This window comes from Corvus moneduloides, chromosome 9, assembly GCF_009650955.1.
Source record: "Corvus moneduloides isolate bCorMon1 chromosome 9, bCorMon1.pri, whole genome shotgun sequence".
Classification (NCBI taxonomy): Eukaryota; Metazoa; Chordata; class Aves; order Passeriformes; family Corvidae; genus Corvus; species Corvus moneduloides.
In genome coordinates, this window is record NC_045484.1 from 9,084,189 (window position 1) to 9,108,531 (window position 24,343).

General features: G+C 40.4%; 1 protein-coding gene across 2 annotated transcripts in view; it reads left to right on the forward strand.

Moving 5' to 3' along the window:
- The first annotated feature begins 12,980 nt into the window (after window positions 1-12,980).
- The window catches only part of CRB1 (crumbs cell polarity complex component 1), a 100,891-nt gene continuing 89,528 nt past the window's right edge, over window positions 12,981-24,343 (forward strand). For both annotated transcript variants that reach the window (XR_004241679.1, XM_032117235.1), the window contains exon 1: window positions 12,981-13,444. Coding sequence is in view for 1 of the 2 variants with exons in the window: in XM_032117235.1 (XP_031973126.1) it covers window positions 13,369-13,444 (76 nt within the window). In the remaining variant the exon portion in view is untranslated. The remainder of the gene's footprint in view (window positions 13,445-24,343) is intronic.

A 24,343-nucleotide genomic window follows, 5' to 3' on the forward strand; every position in this document is an offset into this window, starting at 1 on the left:
GCTTGCCAGTTAAGAGAGTATCCCACATAGGTTAAAAAGCTGACTTTAATTAAAGACAGCATCAATCAAAGGATAAGCACTTGCTCACCTATGTTGAGACTGTACAGCATTGGCAAATGCAGCTGCTTAGATTTCTCCAGGAAAACAGTATGTTTATCAAATAAATAGTTTTGAATTGTTGGAAATTAAGAAGTAGCTTTGTGCAAGAAGGTTTGGTGTTGGAGGAGGTGCTTTCATCTTAAAATACTTGTTCTCCAGCTCAAAATCTTCCCTTCTGAGGTACAGTGAAACTAGAAATGACAGATACTTGAATCAAATACTATTTAAACAATAAGCAGATGGGGAATCAACTCTTAAGCAGTTAGCTGCCAACTAAACAGAAATAAAATTACATAAAAATAGCATGCAAGTTTTAATACCTGGCTGAGTTATTTCAGTTATTCCCAATATATTCCTTAAGAGCTGACCACTGTAAGTACCCAGTTATAAATCTAGTAGCACATATATTCACATCTTCTTCCAAACAGCTGCCTTTACTTTGGCCACAACATTTTTGTTAAGGTAAATGTCTCTCTCGCCATGGGTTCATGGTGCATGACACTGTTGAAACATGACCCATGCTGTCATTCTTCCTCTTTGTATCCCAGATGTGTCAGTGATGGGTGGTACCTAAGGAAGAACCCACAAAGCCTATACTTCCTCTAGTTTGAGATTTTTCTGTATTTTATTGCCAATCACCACATACACACAAATGTTTTAAATTAGGCTGTGAAGTGAAAGGGTTATAAGATTGCCTAGAGACTCAACAGGTTTTCTAGCCAACAGTGCTGAATAAAGTCCATTGCTAGAACCATTGCCAAGAAATTCTTTCACACAGGCCATGAAAAGACCACCCCGGTCTCTCAATTCAGGACTCTCTAGGGCACTAATCAGCTGGAGGCTGGCTGTACTATTATGGATGTTTGACATGTGAATCATGTTGATCAGGCTTCTCCCCTCATCTCCTCTCTGAAGTGCAGCAAGTGAAATGTGAAGAGAAGGAGGTCAGATCCACTCTGGCTGTATCAGCCTGCCTCATTCCATCTGGGAAGTTTAGTGCAGGGAAGGGTGGACACCATCTCTGTGTGGGTTTTGTTCTCTGGAGTGTTCTGTAAGCAGACATGAGTTGAATAACAATGATCTTGGCCACTGCCATCTTTTTCCAGGGGATTCATACAGTGTGGAGGTTGCAGAGAGGTGTATGGTTACAGACTCCACAGAACAGATTTCCTCATGGCATGCTAATCCAGTGCAGCCCTGAGGTGAAATCAGCAGGGGCCAGGAACAAGACACTCCCTGCTGTCACAGTAGAGCAGAAATGCTAGGTCTGTTAATTCTGAACTCAGTACTAGGCCAGCTCTACAGGTAGATTCACAGGTGTACTGCATTGCCTTCACACTTCGAAAAATATGGCAACTGAAGAAATTCTTGGGGAGAGGGAAATTGCCTGAGTATTGTCCTGCCATCCATGCCTGCTCCACCCCATCCAGTAGTGCCTGGCAGCTCGGGGAAAGGAGGGTGAGAGGAAAGCTGAACCAAAGAGAATAGCACTGGAGGAAATACCTGTCTGCCCTCTACTGATGTAAGTCTTAAGCAGTGCTACAAAATTACTGTAAATGAAAGCTGCACCCCCTGCCTGAAGCTGTGTAAAGAAGAAACAAGGACTTAACAGATTTATTTTCTGTTGTTTTGGGTGATGTTTTCAACAGAGCACATTAAACCTTTTGCAATAACACACCACTAGCATCAAAGGTATTGTCCTTTAAACAAAGCAAGAACTGGGGAGAAATGAAATATCTTTTATTAGTTCAGCTGGTGTATGTCACCACTGGAAATAAAAACAGTGTCCCAGCTCTGAGAACATGACCTTGAGAAGACTTCATGTGCCCAAAATCATCTTTATTTTTCCAGCCATATCAGCTGGTTAGTAAAAGGTATTGCTTCTCCCAATAAATCTTGCCTTATTGCCTTAGACCATTGTAACTGCAACATTATCAAATTAGCAAGTAAAACAAGCGTAACGAGACTTTCCTGTACAGAAATAATCTCAGTTCTCAAAAATGTATTATGAAAATGTATAAAGTAAACAGCATGAAAAGGTTTCTGTGTATCTTACATTGCTGAATTTCCATTGCACTGCCTGGTGAGAGACCTGTGAATCTGCCGGTGCACCCTGAGTGCTGGGGCCCTGGTACAAGACAACAATAATTTCAGTCATGGAGGGTAGCAGGGAGCTGATGTCACTGTCACTTTTTTCAGTCAACCAGAAACCAATTATCCCTGGCTGACAGGCCAAATTAAATCATTGGGTAGAAGGAGATGCCAGCTATTCTCCCCTAGATTAGGTAATTGGGGCTTTATTACAGTCAGACCTGGTGCTGTGTGTGGAGCCACAGAATACACCTAAGAGCCATTCTGGTCTGTCTCTCTCTCTCTCCATCCTTTCCATAAGCATTAATGTATTTTTAATCCCCGAGAAAAGTAGTTGCATTTTACATTAAAACTGCTAATCTTTTTATGCATGTAATATTAATAGATCCTTCTATCTATCCAAGTTTATAGAGAACATGAAGTTAGGAGTTTTGCCATGAAAGGTGACAGCTTTCCACTGATTTAAAACTTGAGATCCCAGGTTTTTTATCTAGTACTCTTGCAAGGATATAGGAAGTATTTAGCTTACACTTCTTTGAAACTTAAGAGCAAGTTTGACATAGTATTAGGCTGATATACTGAGGGGCTGCCTAGTTCACTGTATGGATTGTCTGGAGCTGAAGAAATGAGCCACTAAGACGTCAAGGTCCACTCCTGTTCAGGTTAGGACCTAGCTGTGGTCCTCCAAGATCTTCAGGAATGTAGTGCTTGCAATGACACAAGGAAGAGCTACTGAACTAGCTAGTTCATTTAAATTACCAAGTTTAAAAGCTTCTTACATTGCCCAGTAGAAAGCAGAATTTGGTACACAGGTTAAGATACAACTACATGTGCCTGTAGAAACCTGGGTGTACAATGTGATCAGTAGTTTTTATTTACGAGAAAAAAAATACGTTTGCTATTGAAGGCTTTTCAGAAGTAGAGTATAATGCATAGAAGTTTCTGAATGGGGTAAAAAAATGGAAGGCTGATGATGGTAATTTGTTGGAAGGTTAGCACATGAAGCTGACAAATTACCAGCAGCTATTAAGCCTTTGTGCCTTCAGATAATATCTGCTGTGTAATTATAAGGACAGCTAGAAGCACTCAGATAGGCCTATCAGGTCAGTGTTTATCAAGGCTTCCCAGAGCTCTTCTCCTTCCCTTTGTGATGAACCTCGACATGGTTACAGTTGTCAGGGAATTAAACTCCATCTCTCTGCTAGAGAGGCAGGGCACTTCAAGGTGTAGGAGAGATTAAAATGCTATTCTGCACCCTCCTGGATCACTATCCATGTAATTTGTTGATGCTGTTTGTTTTGAATTATAAAGTCAAAAGTATGTCTAATCTACAACGCATTTTTCCCCAGAGACACAACTGCAGAAACTGAAGGATGCTCTAGCGTTAGATGAGCATTTAACTGTCATTGTTCATTTGCCTGAATTTACATGCGCTATGATGTATTGCCCATTTACTCACAGTCTGGATAAAAGGCTGCAGTTATGAAGCTTACTAGTCTTGTGTAACTGTTAGAAACAAACAGTACATAATGAAAGCATTATATCTGTTTCTGGAGCAACACTATAGTGTGAGAATTTCAGGACCCTGTTTTCTTTTAGGTGACATTCATTATCTGTTCTCTTAATTACATTTGAATAGTAATTACAACATTTTCCCAGGAAAGTATAATTAGGTTCTGATATCAAGAGGCAGACTACAAGTAAATTAATTAGGCTTTGAGGCCACTATTAAAAACCTGGAGCAAGACAAACGTGCCTCCAGTCAAAAAAGCAAGCACACAGCACACAGCACAGAAAAGGTGTTTTAACCAAAAAAATAAGGAAATCCAGAATTAATTCTGCGTTGTTAGCAATCCAGTGCACATAAACAGCCAGCTTGTACAACAGGCTTGTACAAGAAATGGCTACAGGTAAGTTATTTTTAAGGAATAACACTAACCAAAAGAAAAACCCTAACAACAATTCAATGACAACTTAGTAAAATATCTGTGTAAATGCAGTTGCAGGAGAAGAACTTCTTGTGGCCATTCCAAAGGAAGCATAACCCTATGAAATCCTGTAATAATCACCTTGTAACAATGACCTTCCCAAATGAAAAAATGAACCAAACCAACATGCTGCCTGGGGTGTCACTGGAGCTAAACCCCTTTCAGTGAATTTCAGTACAGTATGATTGGTTGTACATGTCTCTTTTGGTGTAGTTTGTCGCTATCCCAAGAGTAATGTTCTTTGGAAAGAAGCATTCATTTCCAAAACAGCTGAGGGGGAGAACCAGTTTGTGAATTAATTTTCCTTTATTAGGCAAAACTGACAGAGTACTGAACCCTTCAAAAGGCTACTTGCTTTCCTTCTGGAGGAGTTATGCTTGTTCATCCTTTTTTGTAGCTGAATTTTATGCCACCCATCCGTTTTCCAACCTCAGCCACAACAACCATGGGTGCTTTTAATGCTGTTGGGCTCTGCAGCTGACAGGAACTTGGGTGCCTTTACATGCTAAAGATCTGTTACTGCTTTTCTTCTGAGTGTTTTTTAAATTCTGTTTCCACTAGTGCATGTTATTTGAATCAAGACATTGAGAAGAGACTTCAAAGTAAATCTGGGAGTGAGATTACCTTCTTCTTATTTTTCTTTTTCTGAACTAAACCACAGATTGAAATCTTTAATATTTGTTTATTACCTTGAAAATATGTGATATCAGAAGTGGCTTGGATTAGTTGAAAGGTTTGGTTGGAGGAATCATAATTTATGCTTCAAACTTTTCAAAACACCTTAAAATTATTTAACTTGTTCAAAGGAAAAAAAAATAGCAAGAAGGTTATACCTTTTAAAATTGCCAAAACTTTTTTTTCAGCAATTTTTAAGTAATATATGCTTTAAAAAAACCCCACAACTACACACACACACACAACACACAGAGAAATAAAGTGCAAAACCTTACCCTCTTCCTTCTGAAATGCTTCAAAAATTTCTGACCAGCTCCACTTCAAAGACAAGGTGGTTTGTCTAACTTTGAATTTCTGCTCAGTATTTGGAAAAGAGCTCTCACATTCAAGTGGCATAGAGTACAAAACAATTGTACTTAATTTTGCTCATGATAAATGTGAGTGGATAAATGCACCTATTATTGCTGCAGAACATGTAAAATTTGCATCAATTTGGCCAGATAGAAAATTTTTCTTTCCTGTCTTGAACTACAAGTATAAAACCTATTTTCAGAATCACTGTGGCTTCTGACACATAGAAAATAGGGTCCTAAGGAAATGCCAAACTGTTAGAGAGTCACATTGAGTGAGCACAAATAGTGCAGCCTACTAGACTCGTTATTTCCATAGCTTCTTAGGGAGGGAAGAGCAAATACAGTCCATCCTGGACGTCCAGCCTTCAGAAAGTGAATTCTATTTCTTGAACAGTTGTGATTGCCATGTCAGAATGGAATTTGGTATCATTCTTGTGGGTTATTGGTTTCCCAGCTTATTTAAAGACACTGTTATACAAGGACATGTTATATTAATCTACTTCATCAAATTAATACTGAAGTCTGACTTTGCTGCTGCAGGAGTCAAGGGGGGTCAAGGTTAACATGGCTCATGTTTATCTATTCTTCAGTAGTCAGATGCTGCCACAGACTGTTTCATTCACTCCAATTAATCTTATTTTGGAAGAGTGAGCTGTATGAGCTCTGTCTTTAGACTACGGTTCATTTAGGAACTTCCAGGGCTACATTTTTGAAAGAGCTCAGCATTTGCTGTTCTTCAGGCATGTGACTCATGCCCGTAGGTTTAGCTGGGGACTAAAAGTCTTTCAAAAGTGCTATGGGGATGTGAAGCTCCTCGTCACTCTGTCACACCAGTGGGTAACATCCTCAATTCTGAGTGCAGTTGAAAGCTAAGAGAAAATCTTACCCTGCCAGCATGAGGAGCTGCTGCAACACATACAGGACATGCTGCTGTGGGGATTTCTTGGGTTTTACTGTGAATATGTCTTTTTTAAACAACTTGCTTATAGTTGAGGCACTGAAGATGCAGTTTCTGACAAGAAAATCATGTTTCTGTGATAATTATAATTACATTAGAACTGCTGGCTTAGAAATTCTTGTACCCCAGAAACTCTCAGATTTAGAATTCTTAGTCCCACAAAACTATGTTTGGTGAATGTTGGTGTTAAAGTCAAAACTGGGCGTGAAGAACCAGACCCTCAGCAGCTGAGCGCAACAAGGGCTTTCACCCAGGCTTTCAGTGTATTGGAAGAAGTTACTACAAAGATGCCATAAAAAAAAAAGAAGAAAAAACATGAAAAAGACTTGATATCCAGGAAAATGGAAAGCACTGCATGAAGTTCAACATATGCAAAGATCTCAGCTTGCCCACACACAAAATTTAGGATGCTGTTCAGCAACAAACTACCTGATGATTTGAGGGACTTTCTGGATACTTGAAGAATATAAGTCAATTACAGTAGGATGTCTCCTCCTTCCCCCTTTCACACCCAACATGATGCTTAGAGGCCAAACTGTGCCACCTCCACCCAGGGGGTGTTTTCCTTTCACTGGTATGGGAACATGATGACATCACATACATCATCACCAGGTCAGCATCACCACCAGTGGTTGAACTAGGTGTGAGATAATCCAAATCAGCACAAGTTCAGAAGTCAGAATATTTCATTTTACCTTGTGAACAATGTAATTCAAACTGACAAACTTTCAGGATTTAGTTCAATACAAAACTGCAGCCTTTGAGAAAGGCATTGGCATTAAGATGAATGCTGTCTTACCCAATCTTAGCAGAAACTTGAAATCCCTTTGGGGCACCTACCGCTGCTTATTGTTCCCATAATGTTATCTAATACTTTAACACAGAGGCCAACATTTCCAAGAGGAATTCAGTGCTTGCCAGGATCCACACCGAAACACTTCAGAGATGCCTACAGGGAAATTTTGCTTTGCACTTTCTGGAAGTCACATCCTTTAACTGAAAACCTGCAAATCCAGGAGATCCAAATCGTCAGATACTTTTCAAAACCTTGTCACACTCATTAGACAATGACTGAATACAGAAGAGGGAAACAAAAATTATCAGGAATATTAGAGATCATGAAAAATTAAGAAACTTCTGTATTTGCCTGTTACAAAAGTTACTTTTTGAGTATTATGGTGTTTTGCATTGCAAATTTCACTACCTTAAAATGATTTATCACTGTAAGTACAGTGAAACAAAAACAGGGAAAGAGTTTCCTGTCCCTCAGCCCAGTGCTTGGCCTGTGAAACCATGTGCATTGCCACCTTTCTCTATTTGCAAAGACCAAAATTCAAACAACAGTTTTAGAAGCATCTCCTCCTTCCCAGCCTCTCCATATGACTGTGATCATCATCCTGCCCTGTCCCTAGGACAATTACAGTGTTTACTAGAAGTAAACAAAGTGTGTGGTAAAATCAAGCATCTTTGGTTACTAATCCTGCCTTCCTGAGTCTTCCTCTTTCTCCTCCTCTACACTGTTGCCTTCTGGAATTGTTGGGTCTGAATTCCACTTTGTATTGATCAGGTGAAATCATGCTACAAACCTGTGTAAATCTTTTCCAAATATCTTTGAAACTGTGGCTGAACTACACAACTATGTCTTCTGTAACAGATTTGATTTTCAATTTAATTCCAATACTTTCATGTTTAGGTCTTTCTGGTTTGTAGTATGAGTTACCTCACACTGAAGAAAATTAAAAAGAGAATTAGAAGAGGATTTGTAAGACTGTTAACATGTCTAGTCTGCTGAAGTGAAAAGCATAGAGGGAAAAATAGATGTACAACCCATTTAGATCTTAATATAATTTTTGTAAGCTTTTAATATTATAATTATATAATTATTAATTATATAATCTTAATATAAGCTTTTGTAAAAACACCATTTGCCTCATTTTCTCAAGCACTCCTATAACCTTGACACTCCCAGGAAGTTTATTGGTACAGACAGAAGCTTCCTGATTAGATGGTTCATTAGCAGCAAGGTACAGAATACTAATTGCCAATTTTCATCTGCATTGACAAAACCTGACCTAGCATTAATCTGATTGAAATTGCTTCCCTGGTGATGCCTCTTGCTTCCCTGCTTCCCTGATCCCTGCTTCCCAGCCACACACAATGTGATAAAAACATGTTACTTCACAAAAGTTCATCAAAGATAAGTGAATCACACACATTATTGACTTCTGCAGGTCCCAGGGGAATCCTGTCCTGCCTTACACAGCACTTTGTTTTGCCTACCTAAGTGTGAAATACTCAGGAGAGACTTCATATGAAAACCAAACCAGGTTTTACTGCTCCCACCATTTCTATCACATCCAAAATTAGATATATCTGAGCAAATCAGCTTGACACTCCTGCAATCTTTGGTTAAATTTGTATTTTAGGTTGGCAGGTAGAAATCCCTCATTACTCAGTAGGAAAGTGGTTAGCTACCATGAGAATCAAAAAAGTAGTCATAATTTCAAAAAATGTATTACATTTAAGGAAGCAATATGCTTTGCAGGTCTTGCAAAATAATTTTACATTTCCAGCTAAAGCCTTTAAGTTTCATAAAACCATTAATACTCTGAAAATGGACAGAACTGGAAGCTTGTGCTCTGGCGCTTTACTCCAGCAGAGAAAGAAATAACAGGAGCCAAGCAAGAGTTCAAAACCCCAAATATTTTTACACCCTAATAAAAATGAAAAGAAAGCTCAAAATAAGTAACATTTATAGACTAAGAAGTTAAATATAGTCATAAAATATTTGTCTGTGGAAAAGTATGGGCCAAAGGAGGTTCCCATTCTCTCTTGCCCAATTCTTGTAGGTGGGTAACTTTGCCAATGTTGCAGGAAATCAATGCAATCGGAAGAGTTGTTCTTGTTGCAAGGAGCCTAATTAAAATGCAAATAGAACTATAGTGGTTTTGTTAATGAGGTGAACAGCTTCCTCTTACAATACAACTCTCTATCTACAAAACCTTTTAGCCATCCCTTATTCATATCGGTTTATCCATTGCCTTGGTTTGTCCATTCATAATTACCCAAAGTGCAACAAGCCAACGAAAAAAAAAACTATCTGTGAGCTGTTTAATGAAGAGGTACATAAAGTACCATAAACAGGAAGATGATCTGGATGATTTGGTCAGGTCGATTATTCTAGGAAACGCCATCATTCTGAGTTTTCAATAAATACTTCAGAATGTATTTTAATGCCCAAACCGTGATGTCAGACCAGAGTGACTTCACGCTTTAATGCTCCATAGTTTTTCATAAATGAAGCTCTCTCATTGGTGAACTGGGAACACCAGTGAAATTTAGAATCCCAGTTTCATTTCTGATGAAATTCAGCAACAACTTAAGAGAAGATGTACACAAGAAGCACCGTTGAATACTAGTAAGAAAATCAAAGACCCTAGGAATAATGGACTATTTTATAAATAGAGGCTTTCTGCAGTCGGTAAACAAAATTTGGGACTGAGCTAATATAGGCTGGAGCTTGTGCAGGAAATCTAATGATATATTCAGAGAATCACAGGAATATATGGTGGGAAGGGGCCACCTGCTGAAAGCACATCTAGTTTGAGCGGGTCGCAAAGGGCCACTGTCCAGCTGAGTTCTGTGTATCCAGAACCTCGCTAGGGCAAATGTTATCTTTAGCTCAGTCACTCTTCCACTCTTCCATGAAATCACCCACCTGTTCCTGACTATTATCAGTGCCTTACTTGCCAGTGAACAAAGGGATTTAATAAAAGCTTCAGGTTAGTCAGCATCAGGCATTTTGTAAACTCGCATCTTCCACTTGCATCTTTTACACTTTACATGAATTACTTAACTATTCTAATTTCTGTTCATTTTGTAGTTTACATTAAAACAAGCAAAACATTTTACAGACTGGAAAAGAAGAACCAATTACTTAGGAAAATCACCTGTAAATATATTTGATCTAAAAGGCACAGGATGGCACCAATAAAAATTGCACTTTAAATTGGAGCAACATTGAACAATCAGAAAACATGCCTAGCAGTGAGAGGCAGAAGATACACAATTAATTAGTACTGCTGTCATCTGAAACTTGAAAAAACGGCTTATATCAGGAAGCAAAAGATGCTAGATAATGAAATTAGTTGGACAGAGTTGCAATTAAATGTTTTAGAAGAGATAAAACTGACTAGTGTAGTCTGATACCACACCACTATGTTATTATTGCACGGAAGCAACCAGAACAGAGAAGGCAGCACTTAAGTGAAAGCAAATGACAACACAAACCCCTTTTCCCTGAGAAAATGGCATAGCCTCTGACTTTTATGACTACAGAATAATCTCATCAAAGCTAAGCTCTACTGAGAAAGCATGGAAATTACATTTAGATGTTATGTTTCATCACGTACAAATGATACGCATGCAGAAATTCAAACCTCCTCCTGTAGGCAACTTCAAGGAATTAGGGCAGTGATAAGTTAGTTTATTCCCCATTAAATTCTGGGATATGAATAGCTCATGAAGAAGAAGAAACATTTGAAAAAAGGCATTGGGAAATGCAGAGCTAAGTTTCAAACAGCTCAAAAAAAGCAGCTCTTTTGGCTATTCTGAAAGTGATTATGTTTTAATAACTTTCAAAAGGCCTAGGATGTGTTCATGCACTTGCTGTATGTTTTGTAATTACCAGAGAGTTACATGGCAGAGTATTTAATTCCAGTGTCAGTATATGTGTTAATACAATACATTTCAGTTCTCAAATTGGTGGCATATCCATATGTCTGAGAAGTGCTCAGTTTGCTTAGAGTACAGATTTTACAGGTACTTGTGCATTTTTCAGAAAAATATCCAGATTTAGTAGATGTGACTTTTCTTGCAGTACTTACCATATATTCCTCAGAATTTAAAACTTTGTATTTGCTAAAATTTGGGGTCTATCTTTCTGAATATTCACAGGATTTCTTTTTTAAATTGATTAGTATATGAATTCAGAAAATATTATTGTTCTAAGTAAGTTATATAGTGACAAATTTAAATAATAACGCACTTGAAGCAGGCAATCAGCACTGAGCTAAACTGCATAATTAAGTCCAGCAAAAGAATTCCCAAATGACAGAGTGGTATTTTCATGCTCACGTTGTAATGATTATATCTCTTACTGGATAAGTTCAAACAGAAACTAAGTAGACAGATGGCAAGGAGAGGAAAACATCCAAACAACTATAAATGTACATATAAAAGAAAGTGGATTAGAAATTGAAAGAGCTGAAAACTACAATTAGCCATTTAATTGTATTTAACTTGATAGTTATCTAAGTACTTTCCACTAGGACCCCTGTTCATCATAATGCTCACAGACCATGACATTTGGCCAGGAAATTCAGCCTGGGTTGCCATCAAAGAGACCAGAGCTGGTGAACAGAGTAGGGAGGCTCAGGGGAGTGTGAGAGTGGAGGCTTCCTGGGAAGCAGATGGTAGAGCTGCTGGTGCCAGGAGAAGGAAGAGAGGGTCTGGAAAGATGTGCCACAAGGTCAGCAGTGGGTGAGTGCAGCTACACATGAATGGGATGGGAGAGAAGGAGGAGCTTTGCTGCAGGAGACATTTTAAAATTAATCAGTTCACTGAGCTTAATGAGTGATGTGAAAGTACCTACCTATTATAAACAGCTTTAGTGGATTCATGTTGGCATCAACAGTCTGCTCCCTACTCATCTGAGGCCTTCAGCATATGCTTGACTTTCAGCTTGTACTTTGTTCAGTTAAGCATACGTGTAATGTTAAACTCATTATCAAAGGCTTCCTGAACTGGGGATTAACATTCTGCTGAAGTGGGGAGCACAAACACAACACCAAATGTATTGAGTGTTACCTCTTTGACAGTAACATAACGTAGCAATGACCAAGCAGATTTTTCAGGCTGTTCCTGGGCTTGGGAACGCCTGGATTCTCACTGAGGCAAGAAGGGCAAGTGCCAAGAGCCAAGGCCCAGGAGGATTGGTAGAGGTGAATGTGATGGAAGGAGGAGATTCACTGCCAAATAGGCAGCTCATCTCTGTCTTGGCCTCAGAGCCAGAATGGCGCTGTGGCAATCATTGCTGTGGCACAGCTTCCCCACAGTGGACACACAAACTGGGTGTGTGAGGTGCCAGAGGGCCAGAGTTTGTACTGGATCATGGGATGAATCCTGGGGCTGCTGCTGCCTGCCCACACCTTCCCTTCTGCTAGACCAGGACAAGGATTTTATCTGTGAACACAGTTGTGATCCGTGGATGAGGCACGCTGAGACAACGCTGGGCACAAACAGGACATTCCTGTGCCGTGCCGGGGTGAGGAGCCGCCGTGGCAGCTGGGGAAGGCTCCCCGAGTACGGGCAGGCTGATGGCACCTGCACCAGCCACGGCTGTTTAATACCAGCCCTGGCTATAAACAAATGGGAGTCCAGCCCCTGCCGCCATCCCCTTCGCTTATCGATCCTGCTATGACACCTCCTGGTCCTGCAAGTGACCGGCTCCTCCATGAGCAGTGCAAGATTATAACACAACCTGATGAAGCTCAGAGGTCCTGCGCCAGCTGCCAGGAGTGTGCCTTTTAGTGAATCCAGTGTAAACAATAACTACAAAACAAAAATAATACTGAGGAAGAGAACAGGCTAATATCTAACTACTATCTAGAAAGATTGAGAATGGGGATGTTTCGCCTTTTCACTTCATGTGCTATTGGTGTAAGATAGCAGAAAAAACTCAGAAAGCAGAAGTGTTCGTGAGCTGACTGTGCGAGGAAACGTCAAGTGCTCGCGCTGCGGGTGAGGAGGAGCGCCGTGCGCCGGGGCTCGGCGGCACACAATGAGCGCGCCGGGCCGGGCGGCTGCGGTGCGGGGACAGCCAGGCACGGCAGGGCGCACCATTCCCCGCGCCGTCCCCAGCAACAAAGGGGAAAGACTCCAGTCCAGCTCCCAGACAAATCTGCACCGGGTTTGAAAAATCACTCGGACCTGCCGAAGTAAAACCTTAACAAGCACAACTGCCTTTTGAATCAAAGTCTGCAGGTTTGCAGGGAGCAGGCTGAGGAGGGGCACGGGCAGAGATGGCTCGTAGGGGGCTGGGTGCCCCGGGTGTGCCCTGAGCTTCAGACACGAGGAGAAAGCAGTGAGGATCAGCACCAGCCCTTTGGACAACAGGCAACTCGGCAGACGATGTCCTATCAAGATGAATATGGCTCATTCAAGAATTAACTCTCTACTCATCTTCTACCTCAGTTTTTTGCTGCTCATCCATTTAAAAAGTAAGATTTGCACTTTTTCTTATTGTTCTGACATGTCCTCTGGGGAGATGGTTAGACATGCACTTCTAGGAGAAAGCTTGTGTTGTCAGAAGGCTTTAAAAATTTGATGGAGATGCCAAAAAGATTTGGTCCACGAAACTAAGTTGTATGAACTCGTTGCTTGATAGCTTTCCTGATCTCTGTGCTTCAACTTTTTTTTTTTTTTAATAAGGAATGAAAGCATTTTGTTGCTTCACATATTCAAGGCACAGCAATAAATTATTCTGCTAAAACTGTACCTATACTTTAAAGTCTGCTTTTTGATACCACTCATTCAGTAAATCTAAACCTTTCTGATTGAAATCTAGACTAATTTATCCTCTGCTTAAACTGTTCATGTTACATTTTTTAGTAGCATTGCTTTATTATATATACTTTTTTAATTATAACTTCTAGAGAAAGCTGTTATTAAACAACTGTGATGTGTTTGGTGTTGTAAATATGTCCATTATGAGGGACCATGAAAGTCCAACTACTTTTATAGAGAAAAAGTGTTCTCGGCAAACTTCCACATAAACAGAAGTGTGCAAAATAGTGGAAGTCACAATGGGTTTCCTTGATAATTGTGTCAGATGGCTGAGAGTAAATACAAGCCAAGGAGGCTTAAATGGCCTCAGCTGGTGAGGCTGCTGTGTGTGTATGAAAAGCAGCAGCTCTTGAACATGTTTAAAATGAAGATCTGCGGGATGTGTGCCTGAGGAGGCTGTTTGATTTGTGTCTGTTGCATGTGAATAGCAATAACACAAAGCTTTGAGCAGCTGCCATTAAACAAGAAGACTTGGCATTAGCGTACAGTGTTGTGTAATCTGGGTCACCTTCTGTTGCTGCATCACTCAAATTGTTACTTGGACAGTTTACAGCCCAACATAAATTAAAGACTAAAAAGCAAACAGATGCAGTTGGATCAACCAGCACTGGAAAAAAAAAAAAAATCCCACACTTGAAGATATAAGACAAATACAGAATGTCACAGAAACATCATTTTATGCTAGTAATTTTCTTTTTGGGGACGTGCTGATGTGAATCAGGGAAGCCAAAGTGCTTTCTCTAAATTAACTCACAACAGGACTGTATATTTCTAAATTTTGCCAAACCGGAACAAGGACATATCCTAAAAAAGGAAAAAAAAAAAGAGACTGGACCTTTAACTTCTACAAAGCAAATTTCAAAGTCTACATCCTGTAGGACTAACTACCAGAAAGTCCCTAAGACAGAGTCTGCTATCTAAGTAAAAGAAAGTAATAGGAGTAGTGTTAAGAAAATTTCATTTATACATGAGGCAGGCAAATCTGAACAAAATATAAAAGCTTTGGGAAAGGGAATTAAAAGTTAAGTTCTTATAAATTAAGAAGGTCACATTAAAAACATCATCCACAAAAAAAAAAAAACATTGCTAGAAAGTAAACAAGAAAAAAAGCCCCCAAGAATCAGTTTAAAGAAAAAAGATAAATACAAAATTTGGCTTTCACCTTGGGTGAGCTTTGCTCAGTGCAGGATGCCAAAGGCGAGAAAAGTAATTGAATATCATTTTATGCCTTTTCCTTAGCCCTGTTAACTGGGATGACACCTCAGATGTGGCACAGGTTTTCTCTGGGTTATGGCCATATGGCCAGTCTCAAGCAAGGGGCTTTTCAGTCTTGGAGGATTCTCTTTCTCAGGTAGAACTGTGGCTGTTGCAAAATGATGTGATACAAACTGATATACCAGGATGGAGCAGCTGCATTGGGAGCCAGAATCAGGCTCAGGACCATCTCTCTATCAGTGCTGTGTATTTAATGATCTCAATAGGTATTTTCTCTTTAGAAAGTTTGTACATCGTTTGAAACTGCTAACAGTTTCTGTTAATAAAAACATAACTGTGAACAGATAAGACAGAAATAGAAGCAGAAGAATTGACTGCAATTACTTTCCTACTTAAAAATTAAAGCTGAGAAAGACCAAGATAGAAAAGCTAAGGATAAAATGGAACAGAGCTGATTGATGATATTTATAAAAGTTGTATCAGACATTATGTTTTTAGAATCAATTTACTGGACTTGTCTTCTCAAAGGATTCTCATCTTAGGTCCTGCTTAAAGTCAGGATGTTCCTTATAACTATTTATTCTCGAGAATTTGGAAAATTAAAAGTATTTTGAAGCCATGAACACTGTATGCAAGCATTCAATACAAGCTGGGTTATATGGCATTTTGTGAATATAATTTGTTTCTACAAATCATACCAAATGAGCTACTCACAGAAAATTAATCTGGGGACATCCAGAGATGCCCAGCTCTGTGTGAGGAGGGACCATGAATCATTAGGTACAAGAGTTGACAGGAAGCATGTCCCAAATCCAGCACAACACTGATAACTCAATGCTGCTGTACTATTGTCTAACAGGAATTACAAACATGACACTGTGGGCAGAGAGTTGCTTATGAAATAGAGGACAAGAAATTATGATAAATACAGGTATATTTACATATGCCATATCAGTTTTGGAAGTGATTCTGTCTGAAGTCAAGTTCAGAATCTTTTAATTCAACATCCAAGTACTGATATTTTCTTTTTTTTTTAACAAGTTTTACAATGGATTATCTATCACTACTGCAGAATTGCCTTTCTTTTCGCAAGAATTCAGAAAATAATATTTTAAGCTCAAAACTATTGCCCAGATAAGTTGTGGGTGCCCCATCTCTGAAAGTGTTCAAGGCCTGGTCTAGTGGAAGTTCTCCCTGCCCACAGCAGGGGGTTCAAACTAGATGATCTTTAAGGTCCTTTCCAACCCAAACAATTCTGTGATTCTATTTTTTTCCATTTTAGTGACCTTTCAGCAGAGTTGAAAAAAATTATTATTTACTTCAAAATAAATGCTTCATAAGTTGTTCAAATATTCATAAATTAAGAATGGAAATTCATATGGGATTGCTGCTAATGTGAGCAAAATATCTGAGCTTTACTTGCAGCCTTTTTCCACCCCTCTGAGATGCTGGCACTATGCAATTTTTCCCCATGGACAAGAACTCTTAATTTCCCACAACTATTCCCATTACTCACGAAACTTCTAATTACTGCTTAATTACTGTGTTAGGAATAAAGCTCTGCTTATAAAGAGATTTGTGGTTTTGCTCACACTGTTCATCCCTCCTGCACACTCGGATGATGTAAGGAGCTTTCCAGCAAAGTCTTGTTAGCGTGGTTTGATGAGTTCACAGCCCACTCGGCAGCTCCTCATTAGCCCTCCGTGGAGCTGAGCCTGTCAGAGCTGCATTCAGCAGCCTCTGAGCACAGGCACCAGCAGCCCTGCAGCCCTGCCTCCCTCCTGGCTGTCACACGTTGCATCTGGAGCACAGCAAAAATGAAACATCCTTCAGATGTCTGCCATCATCTTCCCTAAGCTAAAAGCAACAGCTTCTAGACCCACTTGTAATGGTGCTGGGTTGGTTTGGTTTTTCCTTTTCATTTATATATTTTATTATGGATAACATCTCTATCTCTGGAATGAAATGAAATCTTAAGAATGAAAACTAGTAGCCCTGTAACTTTTAAAAAAGGCAATAACTTCTCCAAGATAAATGTGTAAAAGTGACATTAAGAACACCCCAACCATAACTGTATTTGAGTCTCTCAGTTCAAGTTCTTACAAGTCATCCTTAGGGTGCTACACCTACCATTCCAAGAGCAGAGTAAGGATGTCAGGTTACAGACTGCCTCTCTGCTGTGTGCTCTGTAACTTGGGAACTGTCACCACGGAGAACCTCTGGAGGTTAAACATTTCCCCACATCCTGTTCAGTCATTCAGAAATTACAGTGCAAGAAATCAGCATCTTCAAAAAATTTAGCCCTCAAATGACAGTGATTTTGGCAATACAGCACAAACACTTAATGATGTGTTCACAGTCATGGGACAAAAAGGGAATTCTGTAGCAAAGATACTGATCAGTCTCTGCAAGCAGGTGTTGTTTGTGACTAATGATGTATTAGGAAAGAGTCTGATGGGCAAGAAAGGAGGTTGTGCAAAAGGGTGTTCTATCATTCATGCTTAACCAGCAGCACAGACCTCACACAGATCTTGAAACCCTGTTATCCTGTTATGTTATCCTGTATCCGTGATAATGTACCAGAGAAACTGATGCTGGAAAGTTAAAGCGTTTCGTACAAGCAGAGGATATAAACCTAATGTTTCAATATATACATAAACCTTTCAAAGGTGTCCTCACACAAAGTTTGCATATCTATCTATCTATCTATCCATCCATCCATCCATCCATCCATCCATCAATTTATCCACAGTTTTTTGTTCTCCCTGTGTTACTTTGGTAAACCTAAAGCACCCAGGGAGCCTTTTCCTTGTGCAAATCTCTATACCTTTTCCTCTCTGCTCGAGGAAGCTCAGAAAAAAGCCAACCCGGTGCTGTTTAGAGAATGCTCAAATTTTGATGGCCAAGTTGTGTACTTCCCCACTGAAAAGTTACAGGGAAAGGCAAATATTTTGCTGTTATGCATTGACAGTAAAATGACATGTAAGACACAGGAGAGCAATCAGACCACTATTCAGTACTGGCTGTATCCAGTTTTGAGTGCTGCTGTGAGCAAGAGAGAGGCAATTAGGAAAATGCTGGAAAGGCACAGCAAAAATAGAAAGACATTTAGAAAGATGTGCCCTCGGAGAAAGGGTCACAGGAACAGAAGCCTGAGGGAAGACATGATTACAGCCTTACCTCCACAAAGGAGAATGGCAATCAAGGATGGCGATGAGATCAGTTGCTCCCTGTGACCTCTAGAAGAGCAGGCTGTGGAAAATAATAGATTCCACATACATCAGGGAAGATTTGTGTGAACTATCTCAACTGAAGGGTAATTAAGACTCTATATCAGAACTTTTTAATGAATGGGTTAGATAAATATCTGCCAGAGATTGTCTAGACTGCTGTCTCACAGCTGGAGTTACACAGACAGCAGGCAGTCGGCACCACCTTAGGGGTGATCTCTGAAGATCACAGGGGACAGAGCCCCAGAGAGGCACAGGTGGGGACTTGCCCCAAAGGTTGTGGTGGCACTGAGGCTCCAGGGCAGCTCAGGCACAGCTCTTGGGCAGGGTAAGGAGATGGCTCCCTTCCCTTCTGCCCAACTGGGGATTACCTGCTGTGCAAAACAAGGGCAGCCCTGAACCCAGCCCCCTGTGTTGCTGCAACAACAGAGTTGTTGCCTAAATTTCAATGAGAAAGTAATTTACTCTCATTCTTTGAGACATCAAGAACCTACTCTTATTTTTTGGTACCCTAGACTTAAAGTAAGAACTGAAGGTACTCGTTACAACGAGGACAGATAGTACCCCCATGCTAGAGATTATGTAGTTTGACTTCTGGCTTTTGGAGTGAAATCACTTATATTTTCACTTGCATTTTGAGTATACTTGATATGTCGGCAGTATGATGCAAGAAAATATAATTAATAAATGGATTATCAATATCAAAATTTTCATGGTCAGAAACCTGAAAAAGAATGAAAAACATGGATTGCCTGCTGAACCTGCCAGCTTCTCACTTCATATAAAAAGGAAATGCAAGACTGGAACGTTCTGCACAATAACAAATAGCAGTAGATTCCTAGGAAACTGTTCTAACTGGCCATTCTGGATACAGTGCAACAAATTAACATTGGAGTAGGAGTCTTCATTCTGCTTATTCTGCTTCATCTAAGAGAAGTTTAACATTTTATTTTAATGGAGAAAAAACCACTTATTTGTGAAATATCAAGGTTTAAATATATATGTGTATATATATATCTCCAGCCAGCTACAAAGCAATAAATAAATATGTCTTAGTCCATGTTGCTTAACTCTCTCTAATAAATAAGTTAAAGAAATAGCAACCTAAGTGCCTTTGATCCTGCCTACAGGGGTTTGCAGCCAAAGACTTCCCAGGGATACTTCTACTTTTGGGTTTGTTTTTATAATTCACATCCCAGCATTAAGAAAATATTTTAGACAAGGCCTCAATCTCTAGGCAACCTTGAGTATTCCCTTTGCTCTTTGTGATGGCCAAAAAACAGACAAAAGGTCCTGATATTTACGTTCTCTAAGGGAAGCTTTTCAAACTAATTGACTCATCTGGAGTCACAGACAGTAGGCAGCAAGGAGATAAGTGATACATATTATTTTCTAGATTGGTATTACAGATTAATTTGTTGGGTTTAGGGACTGACATGTTTTGTCAGCTCTCACTGTACTTCTCTGTTTCCTCAGCCATTCCCAGTGCCACATTGTATGAAAGCCCTCTCACACCAGCAAGCAGCAAAAAAACCCCAACAGCCCAGATAAACCCTTTAACAATGAGATTCTTATGTTTGCTTTGTATTGATTATATCTTACTCAGCCATAAAATGGGTCAACAGGAAGCTGCTTCCATCTTTTGACAAAGACTGCAGCTGACAGGGCCTCTCGGCGGGCACCACGCAGCTGCCACTGCAGCTCTGCAGGGCTCCTCCAGGCCCAGCAAAACGTCCCTCTCCAGGCATCAACAAAGCAAGGCTGCTGCAACTTCAGGGTTAGGGCAGCTTCTGCCTGCCTGGAATCTTATCAGCGGGGACAGAAATCAGAGTATTTCAAGGGCTAAATATTTCTGTGGGTAGAAAAGGGGCATGGGCTGCTAACCCGTTACACACAGTGTCCCCGCTCCAGCAGCCGAGGATCAGGGCACTCTCCTGGTGCGTCCTTCTGTGCTGGGAAATGCTGTGCCTGAATAATTGTGGCCTGGGTGGATGCTGGGGGGAAAGAGAAGAAACTCCTTGCTTCTTTTTACTGCTCTTGCTTGCCTACCCAAGGCTGAGCATACTGGCAGCCTAGCCCCTTAAACCTTTCCTTGAATAATGAGACAGACAAAGCATCTTTAACTGCATTAGTCAGGGGGTTTGCAGACAGGACACATTCCTTCAAAGTGCCCTCAATCACAGTGACTGAGATCAAGGCTGTGGGTAAACAAACAAAACTTTGTACCTCTCCCTTAGAGCTCAGCCATGGACACAATGGTGTGACAGTTCCTTTGCTGAGGTTTTTGAGAGGTACAACTATGTTCCTATACTGTGGTGCTACCAAAGTCTGACTGCCCTCTGAAATAAAGGCCAGAGATGCTCTAATTCACATCCAGGCTGCCAGGGAGGCTATGGGCAGCATGAGAGGCAGCATACACTGGCCACACTCTTCTCTTGACAGTTCCAGTCTCCCTTGGTGGGGTTTCCAGCAGGGATGATACAGAACACTTCATTAGCTCTTTCTTCCACAAGGAGGGCCCTAGCTCTGAACTTGACTGTGACACATTTCTTTCTTTCCTTGAATGTGAGCTAGAGGACTTTGAAAACAACATAATTTGACAGGAAGCCAAAGCAAGGCCTCAGAAAGATAGACAGTCATCAGTCTGCAAGGATCCAAGCAACTGCAATTTAAGTAACCTGCACTGACAGATTACCCACAGCAGGGAACCCATAACTCTCACTGTAATAATGTGGCCTTGAAGAGACATCTGTGTACAGCAGTAGCTTCAGACGTGTTTAGCTAAGCTTCATGACAATTTGTAGGTACTTCAAAAGCAGCTGTGATACTGCTCCTGGTATGGCAAACCATCCATGAGTCTGAACAGAGTGAGTGTCCACACAGCTCAAAGAAGAGATCAGGCTCTGGTATCTGCAGTGAAGAGTCTGCAGTGTAACTCACCACCCTCCCAACAGCTGGAAAGAGAGCCCCTGAGAGTGTGTGTGAACTAATACACATCACCGTGCTGATCCTCGGGCATCAGCCACCTCTGCTGCAGGAAGGGTGTGCTGGCTATAAGAAAGGCAAAAACACTACTACCCCTTAGTTTCCTTTGATAACCTCATAAATAAGATACAGAAAGAGAAGGCACCAATCTTGTAAAATAAGCAAACAGTGGCTGCATAACAAAAGAAACGTGCAATGCCAGTGAGAAGAAGCCAGGGAATGACACTGATGTATCAGAGATCACATCAGAGCTATTAAATGGGATGAAAACGTGCAAGGCTCTTGTAAGCTCTTCTTTTCCCTGTTCAATCTTAAAAGAACTCTGAAAGCCAGCCTCCACTGATTCCCACCATAAAATGTAGGAAAATATGAAAAATGTGTTTGTGGAATGATAATCCAAGTCTTTTTGATCCTTATCTGTATACTTACTTGGAGCAGAATGCAAATAGGTGCCTCTGCAACGCAACTGCAAAAGGCAAAAATCTGGCCATCATTTTGTAGGACTCACCAATTCAGCCTTTCTAGCTAAACCCATCCCTTCTCTCTCATTAAATACAGATGACATTTGTAATTCAATTTGCAATACTAATGGTACTGAACATTTTGCAAGCCTCAGTCCATGTAAAAATGCCCTCTGTTTGATATAACAAGAACTATCTGTTCTGTTTTCTCTCGAGTATGTCTTAAATGTCTGATTCAATTTAGTCTAACATCTTCCCATTTTGGAGCTCGTGGAAAAGTGCAAGAAGATTAAAGTTACTAAAATCAATTGCCATTTTCACATTCAAAAGGCTGTTTGCAAAGAACATTGTGTTTCCCAAAAAACAAGCGGGCAACTTGGAACTTCCACCATTTTCCACAGTAGTGAAGTGACAAAACTGAGAGGTGTTTGGAGCAAAACTTTAATGGAATTAAACAGGAGAAGGAAGGATTGGCACTGAACACGTTTGAAGGATCTGGATATAAAAATCTTTCCAATAACAGACTGACCTAATGATCTGACAAGTGATAGAAAGGAGTAAAAGGGAGAAATTTAGTTCTCTGCACCCAACAGAACAAAATCAGATGTATTTTTACAGCACTCCTATTACAGCCTTAAAGCCATAAACACTCCACACTTCATTTTGTTTGGGGACTTGCCCACAGATTCATGCAGGCACTTTGTGTTCCCAGAGATGTCTCTAAGTGTTCTCACTGCCCGGGGACCAAAAAAAATACCTTACAGTGGCCCTCCTGTATCCCCAGCCAACGCCTCCAAGCTGGCAATAGTTTTGCTGCAGTCACACAGACATATGTTGTATGTACTTTTGCTATTCCACAAGGAACCTTGGGCAGAGTTGATTTCAGGTTTTTTTTTCTGGTTTAACTTCCTAAGTTAAATGCCCAATGCCAGTGAGAAGAAGCCAGGGAATGACACTTTGCATTTCAGTGAAGATGCTGTGTTATGTCCAGCAAGGACCAGCATGGCTTTCCTTATGAAACCAGGAAGTTAGGGGCTGTAATCAAGAATAGTTTCTTTTCAAGGAGATGGAGAATGATGTCCTTTGAAATATTTGAGATTTTGAGATTGATACTTTGGCTGGCAACAATTACTCTGCTTGTTACAATCCAGCTCTTAAACTAAACGCTGAGGGGACTGCATTCTTCAATACTACTAGAAGGAAAGGGAGACTGTTATTACACTTACTGAGATTTTTGTGCAACAGATAAGCAGCATCAGAAATGTGTTTGCATCTTGAATTGCACCATTTCTTCTTTGGGTGAACACAGAAACATGTTCTAGAGGGCACTCATGCAACAACCTGCCAACGCTATTTAATTGTGCTTCAGTTTCAGATATACTGTGTCAACATTTCTACAGACAGGGGAACCCTTTCCTGACTTTTATTAGCATAACTACAAACACCCAGAGAGCTGAGAGATGGATTTTCCTGCCTTTTAAACCTGCGCATCTTTTATGTCAGGGCTCTGAATCAGCCTGAAGAATTTTGAGTCTTCATGGGTGACTGCTTCTTTTCTGCAATCCCTGATGAGTGCCACCACTTCCATTAACCACAGGCATGTGGTTACACATGCTTACAGTAAACGTGGCTTTCCAAAAATGAGAAACTTGTACTAAATCATTTCAGAAAGTTCCGAGAAGTAGTCACATCATAGACAATGGGTGCTGAGCTTTCTGCTCTAGTTGACACAGTGGCTTGGACTAGATGATCACCAATAGTCCCTTCCACCCCTTTCTGTTCCATGTGAATCACTTGGATTTCAGCTGAGCCCATTACTACAATGCTGGCAAAGCAGTCACTCCAGGGAGTGTATCAGAAATGCTGTCCCACCAAATCTGACACATTTTTTACCATTCAGTAATAAAAGGTCTTTAGAGTTCATTGGAAGCTGGTTAGTGACAGGAAAAACTGTGAAGTGGAAAGTATGAGGAAAGAGACTGCAATGTATATTTCAGACTCCTTTTGGAAAAAACAAAACAAAATTCAGTTACTAGATTCATTGAAAAACCAAAGAAAAAGTCTCCACGGTGTTACCACTATAGTGCTGACTTAGTTACTGTCTCTTCAGGACCCCCTGCAAAGTAGTAGGAATTTGGATATGCCCCTGAAAAAGACCCCATGCTCAGAAATGTACCCAGACATCAAGGATGAAAACAGTCTTAACACAGAGGAAACTCCTATGTACAGAGGAGAGCTTGAATTCTATAATGATTGTTCAGCTGCCACAGGGACATCTGTAAAATTTGTCACTTGCCTTTAAAAAAAAGGTCTAGTGTTTTTAAGATCTTGACCTCGATGAGAGGTCCAGTGGTTCAGCCTTTCAAACTGCAGTCATGCCCTATTCCAGCTATTACATGCTTCATTTCTGTTAATCTTCTCTAATTAGTTCTGCTTCTCAAGTGAAGCCTTGGAATCTAACATTTTTCTGTGCTAATACCAAGGGCTCTGCTTTCATGTTCAAGGTCAGTCCAGCATTTCACCTTATAAAACTCATTTGTCCTCCCTGCACTTAAAATTGTACATTGAGTTTGAGTTTAGACATCAGTTTAGACTCTCTCAAAGACATTTGCAGACTTTAAATTTATCCTTAAAGGTGTGGTCGTGCCCAAAGCCAGAAGAG